This window comes from Chenopodium quinoa, unplaced genomic scaffold (genome assembly GCF_001683475.1).
Source record: "Chenopodium quinoa cultivar QQ74 unplaced genomic scaffold, ASM168347v1, whole genome shotgun sequence".
Classification (NCBI taxonomy): Eukaryota; Viridiplantae; Streptophyta; class Magnoliopsida; order Caryophyllales; family Amaranthaceae; genus Chenopodium; species Chenopodium quinoa.
This window is the reverse complement of record NW_018742244.1, coordinates 3,704,021-3,719,279: the sequence shown is the minus strand read 5'-3', so window position 1 is coordinate 3,719,279 and position 15,259 is coordinate 3,704,021. Positions and strand designations below refer to the sequence as shown.

General features: G+C 35.0%; 2 protein-coding genes across 4 annotated transcripts; both read left to right on the top strand.

Moving 5' to 3' along the window:
* The first annotated feature begins 1,979 nt into the window (after positions 1-1,979).
* Positions 1,980-4,367, top strand: LOC110682600. Its single transcript, XM_021858958.1, has 2 exons — positions 1,980-3,027; positions 3,538-4,367. Exons 1-2 carry the CDS (start codon positions 2,103-2,105, stop codon positions 4,308-4,310), a joined length of 1,698 nt encoding a protein of 565 aa, XP_021714650.1. The 5' UTR covers positions 1,980-2,102; the 3' UTR covers positions 4,311-4,367.
* A 3,201-nt stretch (positions 4,368-7,568) lies between these two features.
* LOC110682583 (DNA-directed RNA polymerases II, IV and V subunit 3-like) lies at positions 7,569-14,698 on the top strand. 3 transcript variants are annotated; one of them, XR_002503425.1, is made up of 5 exons: positions 7,569-8,262; positions 12,279-12,516; positions 13,574-13,851; positions 14,139-14,211; positions 14,532-14,698. XR_002503425.1 is itself a non-coding variant. In XM_021858949.1 (4 exons), exons 1-3 carry the CDS (start codon positions 7,814-7,816, stop codon positions 13,841-13,843), a joined length of 957 nt encoding a protein of 318 aa, XP_021714641.1. In that variant the 5' UTR covers positions 7,569-7,813; the 3' UTR covers positions 13,844-13,851; positions 14,139-14,510. The 3 variants fall into 3 exon arrangements, 2 of the variants coding, with proteins under 2 accessions (XP_021714641.1, XP_021714633.1); XM_021858949.1 differs by lacking the exon at positions 14,532-14,698 and having other exon boundaries at positions 14,139-14,510; XM_021858941.1 differs by lacking the exons at positions 14,139-14,211; positions 14,532-14,698 and having other exon boundaries at positions 13,574-14,081.
* Positions 14,699-15,259: the final 561 nt, after the last annotated feature.

Here is a 15,259-nt window from a genome sequence, read left to right as displayed (position 1 = left end):
AATTTTGGAATTTTTTGACCTATTTTAGCCCGGAAATAGAAATTTCCAAGATGTTTACCATGGTCCCTAATACCCTCCGGGTGTCCAATTAGGTGGGTGGAACCATCCAATTTGCTTTAAAACGGCCAATTTACCTATTCACAACATGCACCGATTTAGCGAACTCAAGCCTACCACAGACATTTATGACAACATATAACGGTCATATATGGTTCCAAACGGCATTATATGATCCTGATATGTATCTCCTAGGGCCTCAAGACTTTTCGCCACCGGACCCCGTAACCTCCGAAATTCCTTAAATAGTGTGGATAATAATAGCCTTCAATTTTGGAATTTTTTTTACCTTTTTTCTCTCGGAAATAAAAATTACCGAGAAGTTTACCATGGTCCCTCATACCCTCCGGGAGTACAATTAGGTGAGTGGTACCATTCAATTTGCCTTAAAACAGTCAATTTACCATTCACAACTTGCACCGATTTCGTGAACTCAAGCCTACCACGGACATTTATGACAACATATAATGGTCATATATGGTTCCAAACGGCATTATATGATCCTGAGATGTATCCCCTAAGGCCTCAAGACTTTTCGCCACCGGGCCCCATAACCTCCAAAATTCCTCAAAAAGTGTGGATAATAGCCTTCGATTTTGGAATTTTTTGACCATTTTTCTCCCGGAAATAAAAATTGTTGAGAAGTTTACCATGGTCTCTAATATCCTCCGGTAGTGGGTGGTACCATCCAATTTGCCTTAGAACAACCAATTTACCGTTCACAACTTGCACCGATTTCATGAACTCAAGCTTACCACGGACATTTATGACAACATATAATAGTCATATATGGTTCCAAAAGGCATTATATGACCCTGAGATGTATCCCCTAGGGCCTCAAGACTTTTTGCCACCGGGTCCAGTAACCTCTGAAATTCCTCAAAAACCATGGATAATAGCATTCAATTTTGGAATTTTTTGACCATTTTTCGTCCGGAAATAAAAATTGACGAGATGTTTACCATGGTCCTTCATACCCTCCGGGAGTACAATTAGGTGAGTGGTACCATCCAATTTGCCTTAAAACGGTCAATTTACCCGTTCACAACTTACACCGATTTCGTAAACTCAAGCCTATTACGGATATTTATGACAACATATAATGGTCATATATGGTTCCAAACGGAATTTTATGGCCCCGAGATGTATCCCCTAAGGCATCAAGACTTTTCGCCACCGGGTTTCTTGACCTTCGAAATTCCTCAAAAAGCATGGATAATAGCCTTTAATTTTGGAATTTTTTTACCTTTTTTCTCCCGCAAATAAAAAATTGCCGAGAAGTTTACCATGATCCCTAATACCCTCCGGGAGTCCAATTAGGTGGGTGGAACCATCCAATTTGCTTTAAAACGGTAAATTTACCTATTCACAACTTGCACCGATTTCGGGAAGTCAAGCCTGCCACAGACATTTATGACAACATATAATGGTCATATATGGTTCCAAACGGCATTATATGACCCTGAGATATCATTAAATAAATTGTGAGAGCTTTCACTACATCATTTGTGTAATATAAGTTATAAGCTTGCGAAAAAAAAAGTTGTAAGAGCTCACGGAGTCGAATTCAGGGTGCATAAGAAGTGCATTAAGCATTAAAAAACTTAATGACAAGATTGACAACCAATTCAATGTAAATTAACCTTCTTACGCTCTTAGCTAGCTAGTCTGATATAGCAGAATCAATTAGGCCCTTAACATGTAGACAAGCATAATATGAATTATAATATCTTGGACCGCCATGCATGCATGTGGAAGATAACTTAATAAAGGCATACTCGTATTCATTTAGTTAATTTGTGCTCAACGCATACATTGACCCGTAATCTAAGGGACTACTAATAAATCCTCAACATGCATGGATCGGACTACATACGTACCAAAACATCTATATAAAGGGTTGGTTTCCTTTGGTACTAGATATCAGTCCTCGGCTCAAAACTTGTATACACATTAATTAATAATACAAGTTTATTATCCCTAAGTTCCATAGTTAGTCGAGGGTAAAAAAAAAACACTAGTTTTTGCTTGATTTTTTTTTAGAAATGGCTTTGCCCAAGGTAGTTTATCTTGGGTGTTTTCTTTTGTTGTTGGTTGTTGTGATAGAGGCCGCGACTCCTCCAGGAATTGCCAAAAATCCTTCAAGAGCGTCATGTAAGATAAAAAAGTATAAAATGTGTTATAACTTGGAGCATGTTTGCCCTAAGTTTTGTCCTGATAGTTGCACAGTTGAATGTGCTTCATGTAAGCCCATTTGTGGTCCTGGATCGTCGCCTCCTGATGATGAGTATGTCTCTCCTCCGTCTGATTCAGATGATAAAGGTGGTAAGAAAGACGATGGTGATGATGATAAAGAAGAAGGTGATGATAAAGGTGGTAAGAAAGATGGTGATGATGATGATAAGAAAGGAGGTGATGATGATAAAGGTGGTAAGAAAGATGGTGATAAAGATGATAAAGGTGGTAAGAAAGATGATGATAAAGATGATAAAGGTGGTAAGAAAGATGAAGGAGAAGATGATAAAGGCGGTAAGAAAGATGGAGATGACAAAGATGATAAAGGAGGTAAGAAAGATGATGATGATAAAGGATCACCATCCCCTTCAACTACAACTCCACCAATCTACAATCCTCCTACACCTACAACACCCTCTCCATCTACTCCAACCCCACCATCTTCACCATCCCCATCACCACCTTCGCCAACGCCTTCAAGCCCTACACCATCATCCCCATCCCCATCACCACCCTCTACCCCAACACCTTCACCAAAACCTCCCACACCACCATCTCCTTCTACTACCCCTTCGAAACCATCTTCTCCTCCTAATTCTTCTGGTGTTGCCTCTAGAAAGAAAGTTCGATGCAGGAATAGTTACTATGGACAATGTTATAATCAAGAGCATGTCTGTCCTGCTAATTGCCCTACTTCATGTCAAGTTGATTGTGCCAGTTGCAAACCAGTCTGCAGTAAGACTCTATTATCTCTATCTTTACCTAGAGTATTTTCAACTTAATTAATCATTTTTTTCTTTTTGAACGAGAAATTATCTGTTTCTCATATTGAGAAACGAAATTTGTTTCTCATGTCTCATGGGGGCATTTTCATGAATAAATTACCAACTTTTTCATTATCGTGACCTCCACAGTTGAATAAAGTTATTGATTTATTTACGAAAATATAATGTCATATGAGAAACAAAATTCATTATGAGAGATTGGGGCATCCGCTGTTTGAACGCATGATGAAATACCTTTAAAATGTCAAATTTTATTACAAAATAAAGAGAAAAAATAATTTATTTTTATAGCAAGTAATATTGCTATTTATAACATATACATACACCAAGAACAAATAAATATCATGCTATATGCTCATTTATTATGCTAATTCTAATTTGAGGAGCTTTAATGTAATCATGTTACTCCATATCATCTATAGTATGCCTTTCTAATTCATGTTTGATTGGTTCTACATAGGTTGTGACTATCCGGGAGCAGTATGTCAAGACCCTCGATTCATAGGAGGAGACGGCATTACCTTCTACTTCCATGGTAAAAAAGAACTAGACTTTTGCCTTGTAACCGATCCCGACCTCCACATCAACGCACACTTCATAGGAAAAAGAAACATAAACATGGGCCGTGACTTCACTTGGGTTCAGTCCACCGGAATCCTCTTTGACAACCACCGTCTCTTCTTAGGTGCCAAGAAGACCTCGACATGGGATGATGCCAATGACCGCCTTTCATTAACTTTCGATGGAGAGCCAATCTTCCTAGAGGAAACCCTAGGGTACAAATGGCAATCCACATCTACACCACAAGTAACAATAACAAGGGTTGATAGTGTTACCAACAATGTTGTTATTGAAGTTGAAGGAAAATTCAAGATCACAGCTAAGGTTGTGCCTATTACCGAGCATGAGTCTAGGGTGCACAACTATGGGATAACCAATGAAGATTGCTTCGCGCATCTTGACCTAGGATTTAAGCTCTACTCATTAACCGGTAAAGTTGATGGTGTGTTAGGAAAAACTTATAGGAATGACTATGTTAGTAAGGTGAATGTAGGAGCAACCATGGCAGTTGTGGGAGGCGAAAAGGAGTATGTAACTAGTAGCATTTTCAGTACTGATTGTTTGGCTTCAAGGTTTAATGGTGGCCAAGATGAGGCTTCATTTGAGGCCTTGGAAGTTGCTAGCATGAACTGTGCTAGTGGCACAGGAGCTGGGGTAGTTTGTAAAAGATAATTACACGTCAATATTATATATTCCCATGCTATGCAAGAATATTTGTACTAAAAAAAAGGATTTATTATTAGATACCTAAGATGTTTGTAATAAAAATTATATATGAAGTATATATGAAGTTGTAAGATGATGGTCGACTTACACACATCATCAAAAGAAGATGTTAAAGTGATACAATATAATTATATATATATATACATATATATATATATATATATATATATATATATATGAAAGGTCGGACTAGATCAACCCCTAGCTACCACACTTCACACCACGATATTCCGGATGACTAGGGACTATGAATTTCTTTTGCAAGACAATATCATTCTATGTTTAATCTTATCAAATCTTTGCTTATAAGAACTTAAGATAATAATGTGGCACCTTATAATTCTTAACAGAGGAAGTAATTCAACTCTTACAAAAAAGAAGACATTTTGTTAGATTATGCCTTGAATATGCTTGTACATATGTATATGTATATACACAAGAGTTTGTTTGAGCTTTTTAAATTTTTGTTATGAGAATACTACACTACTATGCGTCACTTTCATATATTTAAACTATCCTATATATTTTTGTAATTTGAATTATTTATCAAGATCTATTAAACTTTTAATCCTCTTATCAATCTATAAAATGACATAATATGTGCATTGTTTTTGGATGTTTTTTGCATCAATTGTTAGTTTGTAACACATTTATTGCAACCATTAACATCAGTACCTTTTCCCAAAATTATACTTGTTGAGGTCTATTACATACAATTCAATTTAGTTGGAAAATCTAATTAACTATTCAATCTGGTGATAATTTATTCGATCTCTTCCAATTCTAAACGTATAATAGCTGTAAAGTTGCTTAAAATGCTTGAAAATTCCGAATGACTATGGATTAGGCATTTCTTACTCTAGACAAAGTACCATTATCTAAATCCTATTATCACAATTCACTCAATTATTTTACATTTTTGCTTCATTTTTGAGTGATTCCAATTTCTTAAATCAAATTATTATAGGATTATACTTATTATACTAACCAAAAGGGTTGATTGTGTGTTAGGAAAAACTTATAGGGATGATTATGTGAGTCGAGTGAAAATGGGAGTAGGCGAGTAGCCATGCCAATTATGGGAGGCGATAGGGAGTATATTACTAGTAGCATTTTCGCGACCGATTGTTTAGCTTCAAGGTTTGATGGTGTCCAAGAGGGAAATTCATTAGAGGCCTTAAACCTTGCTAGCATGGATTGTGGTAGTGGGATGAATGGCGAGGGTGTAGTTTGCAAGAGGTAATAACTTAATATCTTAACGGTCAATCAAGTGAGGAAAATTACTCTAGTTTACTTTTATGTAAACATTGAATTAATTTTGAACTCGTACACAGGATAAAAGATGATCAATGAAAAGCTTGTGTAACAAAATTATCATTATTATAATTACAAATTCACAATGATTTTTGGCTATGATGATCAATGCACATACTTGGATGTGATTTTTTGCAATAACTTCCACATATCTTCGAATCAAGGCTCATTAAAATTAAAAGAATGACATTTATCCAATTATATATAATTTTAGTTGATTTTTTTTCAATTTATTTAAAAACTAAAACACCAAAAGGCTAGCAAAATGCTTGTATCATTTACTAAGCAAGGCCAATGAATTAGGTTAAATATGTTGCACAATACGTACGTATTATAGCCTCACATATTTAGATAAAATGATTTGCATGTTCAATACTCGATGCTTCCCAATTTGAAATGTTGCACAATAAACATATATATTATAGCCTCATAGGTTTAGATAAAATGATTTTTAATACTCGTTCCTTCCCAAAATTGAAATGGAACTACAATTTCCTGTTAATCTTATTCTATGTAAGTAGAACTCACCTCTATCAACTCTTATGCCTATAACAAAAAAGCTTATATATATGGCTAATTGGCTACTAAAATGAGCACAAATCTAGCTAGTCTCATCATTGTATGTGACCAAATATTATTATTTTTTTGTGTTCATTTACAAATATTACGGAGTATATTTTTGTGTGTTCATTTACAAAAAATCCTTGCATTGAGTGTATATACTTTGTTATAATTTTCTTTTAGAGTTAGGATTATTTCTCCTCGTGATAAAGACTTTTAATTACTTAGTACCATTTTTATTTAATATATTTCCTAGTAATAAAATGTATTCTTCCACATTCCCAAATCTCGAGAGAGTGAGGTATAGCTCAAGTGGTTAGAGCTAGGGCTGTGCACAATAGGTTAACCGTACCGTTTAGCCTTAACGGTACGGTTAACCGTTATGTCGGTTACTTAAAATTTTGAACCGTAACCGTACCATTAAGGAACGGTTACAGGTTAACCATTAACCGTTTTATAAATTTTAAACCCTGCATTAGTGCATTACTTCCAATAGTTCCAAACATCCAACTCTAATACAAACTTAAAAATAAAGTAATAAACTATAAAATTCATGTTCTAATTAAGATTACAAATCTACAAACCAAATACATTACAAAGTTTTAATTCGTATTAAGTTTTTTTTTTAAAGCATAATAAGTAATAACTCAAATATTAAGTGATCCTCTTCAAAATAAGACCATGGCAGTAGATTGGCAGCAAGCTTGAAGATCACATTGCATCATCAATCATCCAAAATGGAATTGGATTCATCTATCACAATTGTTGGTTGCTGGACAGTTAAATCCTTCATCCCTATAAAATTATTTTAAAGAACAAAATAGGCTTAGAAGTTAACATCAAATTTATAATTAAAATAATACAACTATACAAACAAATAAATAGTTTGGAAAAAAAAATAGTAAGATAATAGAAGACTTACCTTCCTTGGACTCCGGTGAGTCGGTGAAGGCTCCAGTGAAGGCTCCGGTGATGTTCTAGTAAGTGAGGTGAAGTGAGGGACTGAAAGGAGTGAAGGGTGGAGGCTGAAGAAGTGAATTGGGAAATAAGAGTTTTTTTAGGGTTACATTATATATTTTCCCTATAAAAAAAATTAAAAAAATATATATATATTTATTTATTTTAACGGTTAACCGATGGTTAACCGTTTACAAAAACTTGTAACCGTAACCGTAACCGTTAACCGCTATATTTAGCGGTACGGTTAACTGTAACCGTTTAATTTAAACGGTTCGGTAAATTAACCGTTTAAATGAGCCGGTTACACCGGTTAACGGTTACGGTTTTTTTGGAACACCCCTAATTAGAGCTTCTTTCCCGATTTCAGAAGATTTTGGAATCGATTTTCATCACCCGCATTTGTGATTCTCTAAACACACACACAAAAAAAAAAAAAAAAAAAAAAAAAAAAAAAAAAAAAAAAAAAAAAAAAAAACGGAGTAAAAAAGTAAAAACATTCCCAAATCCCGAACACTCACTCAGGCAAAGGGTTTTAGACTTTTAGGCTTCCCTTTCTCTCTCCCTCACAAAAACCCTGCTATCAAAAACCTCCGAAATCCAAAACCCTAACAACAATGGAGGGAATCTCCTACCAACGCTTCCCCCAAATCAAAATCCGAGAAATGCGAGATGATTTCATGAAATTCGAGCTCAAGAAAACCGATTCAAGCGTCGCCAATGCACTTCGCCGCGTTATGATCGCCGAAGTTCCGACCGTCGCCGTCGATCTCGTCGAAATCGAAGTCAATTCCTCCGTTCTCAACGACGAGTTCATTGCTCACCGCCTCGGCCTCATCCCTCTTGTCAGCGAGCGTGCAATGGCCATGCGCTTCTCCCGCGACTGCGACGCTTGCGACGGTGATGGACAGTGCGAGTATTGCTCAGTGGAGTTTCATCTTCGGGCCAAGTGTATTGGCGATCAAACCCTAGATGTTACTAGCAAGGATTTGCTGAGTTCTGATCACACCGTTACTCCTGTTGATTTCTCTGAGGCTCCTGCTTCTGATGATGCTACTGATAATCGGTATAATTTCGTCAATTTTCATCAATTTTTCATTGTTTTGTTGTTAATTTTTGTTTGATTACTGGTATTTGGTTGAAATAAACGAATTTTCCCTTATATGGGGTCATATATTCTAGAATTGTTAGGGTTTGGGATTTTCTGTGTTTGCATTTTGAGTTCTTCGTTATTCTGAATGCTTGTGATTTGGGATTAGTGAGTAGCTTGGAACCCATGCATATTTTTGGAGTTGGAAAATAGGTTGTTTATGTTATTTCTAGGTTTTTGGTGATTAAAGTTGATTTCTTTGGCCAATTATTAGGGATTTTGGCACAGTGAGGTGTGTATTTGACTGTATGAGCTTTTGAGGTAGTGAGGTCAGTATGATTTATCACTATTATGAGTAAATAGATTGGACTGTGGGATTTGGATTGCTCGTTGAGTTTCCTCTTATTGGATTAAGAACATGTTTTGTGAGGCATTAGGCCAATGAGATAAGTCACAATTGCCAATGAAATGGGCAAGATGTTGTTTGTTCTTATGGGCTAAATTGAATAATAAATGCTGGTTAGAATCTTAGAAGATGTTCAGAAGTTCAGAGGAGTTTATGAGAACTTTGTTCTAATTTACTAGGATATTATCTATTGGTGTTTGATGATTTTATAAGCTTTAAATTGAACAATTACTTTGATGTGAGAGAAGGAAAGAGAGAAAGAGAACTGGTTAAGGCTAGATTTAAAAGCTTTTAATGGATCAACATACTGCACTCATGCAACATGCAACATGCAATGCTGTAATGTAATTGCAAAAGTCATCTAGGATAAGTTAGTTGTGACTTTTGGTTTGGATGCAAATCTGAGATGTTTGTAGCCCTTGCTATTTTACGTTTAAAGGGTCAAGAAAACTATAGATGTTCGGGATCACCCTCAAAAAGAGAAATTTTGAAGAAAGTACTTGGATCCATTTTAGAGAACAATATTGAAGAAGAAAAAAAAAAGAAACAACAACAGCATTGTAGTTAAATGACAAATCATGTTTTTGTTGGTTCGATACGTGGAAATAATTTCGGGATATATTTGAATAGAACCTACATCACATTTGGATCTCGTTGTTAGCAGGGGATGAGGTTTAGAGTTTCATTTTTTAATATTTTAATATGATTGAGAGATTTTAATGTGAATAGGGGCTTATCAATGGGTGTGGTAGGTCTTAATTTTTGAGGAAGAGGTTTTAGAGGTAGAACGGCAGGGGATAGATTTATCAATTATGTGTGTTGGACACTTGGATGTGTAAATCTGTTAGTAGATAAATCATGCTTACACTGGATCTCTTGAGTGTGGTCAGTCATGCTACTGCATTTATAAATCATGCAGTGCGCAAGTTGATTACCAGTGCAAAAAGTGTACATTGAGCTGCAATAACAACTATTTTGAATCCTAGTTTTTCGGATTATGGAACCTAGCTTAACTTGCCGCTAAAGAGTTGAGAAAGATTGAGAAAGTGTTTTGGACTTCTGGGTACTCTCAAAGAAATTTATTTGAAGTGTAAATTGTGTGTATAATGGCAGCGTTGAAACATTACTATCAAATGTAAATGACAACATTACAGCATTGTCCTATGTTCAGTGGTTGATGCAGGATTTCTAACTTGGGGTAACTTGTGTCATTGAATAATAAGAAGAAAAAAAATGGTTAGAATGAGTTATTATATACAGTCTTTATATTTTAAACATTTAATTTGGTATATAAATTTTTGTTTTACAAATATGAAATAATTTTATATTATAGGAGTAGTTATCAATATAATACAATGATCAACTTTTAAAGTACTTTATACGTTCAAAATATTACCTTTTTATGTAATACGTATCATCATTCACAAGTTTAAAAATTAGTACTTTGTATATGGTAATTTGTACTTATATTATAAATTTTCTTTATTACGTTACTCATATATATAAATTTAAATAGGTAAATAAATTACTTACATATATATGTATTGAAATAAGTACGTGCAGTAGAATGGTAAGAATTTCATCAGATAAAGGAGTTTTTAAAAATAATAAGTTGCTCATTCAAGGTTTAAAAAAAATAAATAAATAAAATTGTGATTTATATCATTAAAAGTTGAATACATGATTAATAAAATTATGCACACATAAAGTAGAAGCAAAAGGAAAATAGGAAGGAAAAAAATACTATAAGAAACCTGTTGTGCTGTACAGAACAGGTCTTTTCTACTCCCTCCGTGTTTTTTTAAGTGACACACTTTCCTTAAACGACCGTTTTTTTTTAAGTGACACACTTCCTCTTTTAGAAATTCCTTACATTTTAATAATATATCTTCACCCCACTATTTCTTACTTTATCATTTCTCACTCCTTTCATGGTCCCAACTTCCTCTCACATTCTTTAACTTTTTCATTTCTCACTCCTCCAACCTACCCACTAACATCTTATTTTATTAAAGTCAATAAAATCTCCTAAAACTACGTGTCGGTCAAATTGTGTCACTTAAATAAACACGGAGGGAGTAGTTAAAGAAGCAAAAAAATCAAGAGACCCTAAGAGACCGATTGTGTACACAACGGGTCTTTTTTAGTTTGAAATAAAAAGCACGGGCTTTTGTATGGAGTACAGTCAATTTGCTATTGCTAAATCAAAGAGACTGCCTATTTATAATAACAGGTCTCTTTGATTAACCTTTTTTTTTTTTTTTTTTCCAGGGGTAGCATGTGCTACCCCTTGTGCCTTCCTAGGTCCGCCTCTGCCTATGTTGCTATGTTTGTCTGTATGATGTTCGATAAATCTGTGCATTAGAAAAAATTGTGGGCTATAAGGAATTTGGAACATCAGGTTTTACGGTTTTCATTTTAAAACTACATCAAGTTAGATTATGTCATTGATGATTTGATGGGGATTGGGGGGTTTTTAATTCTTAGCTTAGTTTTAAAAGGCGCAAGCCACCAAGGCGTAAATGGTCCTTGTAGCCTAGGCGCACGTATTTATATATTTATTTCAAATTATTTTTTACTTTGATAGTACTTAATACCAATTAAAAAGATTCATAATAAATTAAATAATTATATATTTAAAGCTAAGGTAGTCTGAATTTGAAAAAATGTCCATCATTCTTCAATTTTTAACTTAACTCTTAGTTATTTTCTTTGAGGCGCAAAGGCGCGCCTTACCAAAGGCACTTTGTGGCACACGAGGCACGCGCCTTTCGTAGGTGACTGAGCCTTGCCAAGCTAAAGCCCATTTCCCAGACTGAGGCGCGCTTTTTAAAACCAAGATTCTCAGTCACCCCTTACCAAACCAGAGACCACTCAAGAATGGATTTTTCTTATTTGAATTAGGTTGTATTCTAGTTCAGATTTTTGCCTTGTATAATTGTACTTTGATGATTTGCAGGTTATTCAATATAAATGACTAGTAGATAGCAGTTTATGTACAGACTAGAGAGTTTGGTATATCATACAGTCATGATTTCATGAATCTACCAATTTAGAATTTACATACATGTTAACATATAATTAAGTATTTGGATATATGAAATGCCACCCAAGGACATGAATAATTCTTGCATTGATTAGAGGTGAAGATAGATAACTGATTTTTCAAGGGTAAATTATGTATTTCCTCTGCAATTAATCGAACATTACTTTGTTTAGACAATGATTCCCTCTCCTCATCACATGGGTCCCTTTTATTTCCCTCTATCTTTCTAATCTCCTAAAATACAGTAAATCCCCTTCACGTTGCAACTAAAAGAATAAGCAATAGTAGATTGATTTCTTTCTATTCTCACAAATGATGCCTTCTCTTATTGCTGTTTTGGTATCTTTGATAAGAGGAGGTTCTCTCTTCAATTTTGCCAAGGCCCTTCCAAAATATAGGTTTCTTCCCCTTGTTCTTTGAGATGCAGTGCTGTGCTTTGATGGTCATGTGTTTTCTTTGGCGCTACTGAACAATATATCTCACATAGTTCGTATATTTAATCTTGCTACTGAGGTTCATTTTGGCTTTTGCGTTATGCAGAGGAATCATAATTGTGAAGTTGCGTAAAGGTCAAGAATTGAAGCTTAGAGCAATAGCTAGAAAAGGCATTGGAAAAGATCATGCCAAATGGTCTCCTGCTGCTACAGTAACCTTTATGTATGAGCCAGAGATTCTTATTAATGAGGATATGATGGAATCCTTGTCACTAGAACAAAAGAAAGAGTGGGTTGAAAGCAGTCCTACTAAAGTCTTTGACATTGATCCTAATACTCAACAGGTTGGTATCTCATTAAATTTACTGGCATGATTGTATCATTTTGCTTCTGTTGAGGTTATGTGATAAGTTGTGTGTTACTATTAAGGCAGATTTGCTGATAAGTTTTATCAGGTCATAAATAGAATTTTAGTTTAGTGAAAAATATGATTTAAGGAATCTATTGGGATGGATGGGGTTATTTCTGAGAGAGCAGCTTTGTCATATGTTGATGAGAATGAAATACCCTCATGACCTCTTTGTGAAATAGAGCATTATAAGATGGAAAAAATTCCAATTTTTTGATGTGTTGCGACATGGTTATAAGTAGGCCTCTTTGTGCAAAGCATGGTTAGTGATAGAATTTTCAACTTTGAATTTCGTTAGCTTGCTTATCAGCTACATGATTATTTATTGGGATTGTTATGGAGATGTTTTCATTCCCTATCTTGGTTTTGCTAGCTTTTTCTATGACTCGCTTAATTTGCCATTTGTACCAAAAGAATTTCATTATGCATAGCTATATCTTTCTCCTCTTGTTCCCTGTTGTATGGAGCCTTTTTCTATACAGGGCTTACTTGTACCATAAACTACAATATTATCTTATTTATATTTCATCACTTCTTTGAAACCCCTTTATCTGTTAATGTATGATCCTGCCATCTCAGCCATATAAGATACATGGCATGGCAAGCTAAATTAAGTATTCTATGGGTCAACAGTGTAAAAGCCTTTTGAATCACTTAATATATTCATGCTGAGTATTTGCTTGGGGAGGTTGATGGTGATTGAAGCTTTAATCTGTGAATATTTATAAGCTAACCTGTCTAATGTCTAAGTTGTTTGTAGAAGTGTAATGTTTGATCTAGTGGCCCACTTGGAACAGGATGTGTTTTGAGGTGTTATCCAACTTTGTTATGACCTTAATAGGCCAACACCCAACAGGTTTAACTTTATAGCTTTGTGGTTGTGTCTATTATTTATACTTAGACTCCATGCATGCATTTCATATTTCAAGATATGAACAATAATGTGGTGCCTATACTGAGCACAATGTATCTTTGTTTTGCCCATCTTACAGGTAGTTGTAGTTGATCCTGAGGCCTATACCTATGATGATGAGGTGATTAAGAAAGCCGAAGCTATGGGAAAGTCCGGGCTTGTAGAGATCTACCCGAAAGAGGACAGTTTTATATTCACAGTTGAGTCTACTGGTGCAGTCAAGGCTCCTCAACTATTACTCAATGCAATTGAAGTCCTAAAACAGAAGCTTGATGCAGTTCGGCTGCCTGAAGACACCGTGGACGCTGATGATTTTGGTGAATTAGGTGCCCACATGCGAGGCGGTTAATTAGCTTGGTACAGTTTGTCTAATTTTATATACTCGTGTATGATTGAGACAATCCTCAACTTGTTCATTACCTACTGGATATTAAACTCGTGTAATGTAATCCTAAACTCAATCCCTAAGACCCTAACTCCCAAGAAGTGGCCTGCTATTTTGTTCTTAATTAACAATCACTGGCATAGACCACTGCTGTATAGACTCTCCTTTGTAATGCATTGTCTGGTTGACCTGTTATTCTTTGTGTGTGCATCTTTTTCTAAATTGTTAACTGATGCAGTTTTATTTGTGCAACTCACAGTGAAAAGCAGAGTCTAAAGCTTTGACAAACTGTAAAATGCCGCGTCATCCTGTTATAGCAACCATATGATAAGGTATTAAGGTGTTCTTGCTTCTTAGTCCCTACTCCCTACTGCACATTCAGTGCCAGTTATTTAATTATGCTCCTAACTACCTTACACTTTTGTTGGTTAATTGTCCCTTAATTCAGTATATTTTGGAATGTCTAGTTTTGTTTGTGTTATGAATTTGAAATGAGTTATTTGTGACAGCTGCTCTAATTGACTCTTCAACATCAGCAATTATACTGCCTGATTTGAGACAAATTATAGTACTGATTTGTCATCTATGTAGTAAGCTAACTCTTGATTTCCTCCAAGCTTTTGAGTTTTGATGATAAAATTTGGTTTTGTAGGACACCCCAAACCCAACTGTTAGTTGTTGAAGCAGTCACGAGATTACTACTATGTTTTAAAAAAAGTTAATACTATCTGTTATATTTGTGGTCCGTTTAATTCCCAGTTTTAGGTGTTATGTTATGTCCTTGTTTTTGACTATGACATCTTATTTTTGGATATCTCATTTACCTTAGCTGTTGTTTGTTTTCCATAGTTGAGCGTCTTGTTAATTTATACTTATCATTGGTACCGCCTTCTTGTGGTGGTTCTAACCCCTTCTAGGCCTGATATGTTTGTGGCATCGGCAACATGTTTGATGATTGAATCGCAACTAATGTTGTTTAGCTTAGAATGGCCAAACAGATTTTTACATTTCTTTTAACTTCTAAGATGTTTGAGATATGAAAGTATTATTTGTGATTTTGTGTTAGCTCTCCAATGAAATGTAGTACTAATGCTACATTGGTAATATATTGTATTAAAGATTGTAACATAGTCCTGCTGTTAACTCTTTAATAGTAATGCTCCTATGATGCAAAATTAATTAAGAACTGGAAAACATGTAGAACGTAGAGATACTATCTTGGCTTGGATAAGTTTAGCCACGCTTTTGGAAGGAAAATGCCGCAATAAATTGCTCATTTGAAGCAATTGAATAAATCAAGATTTACATTTGAAGAAAACCACTCATTTACGCGATTAACTACACCTGATAAACATACACCCGAATGTATTATAGGAACAT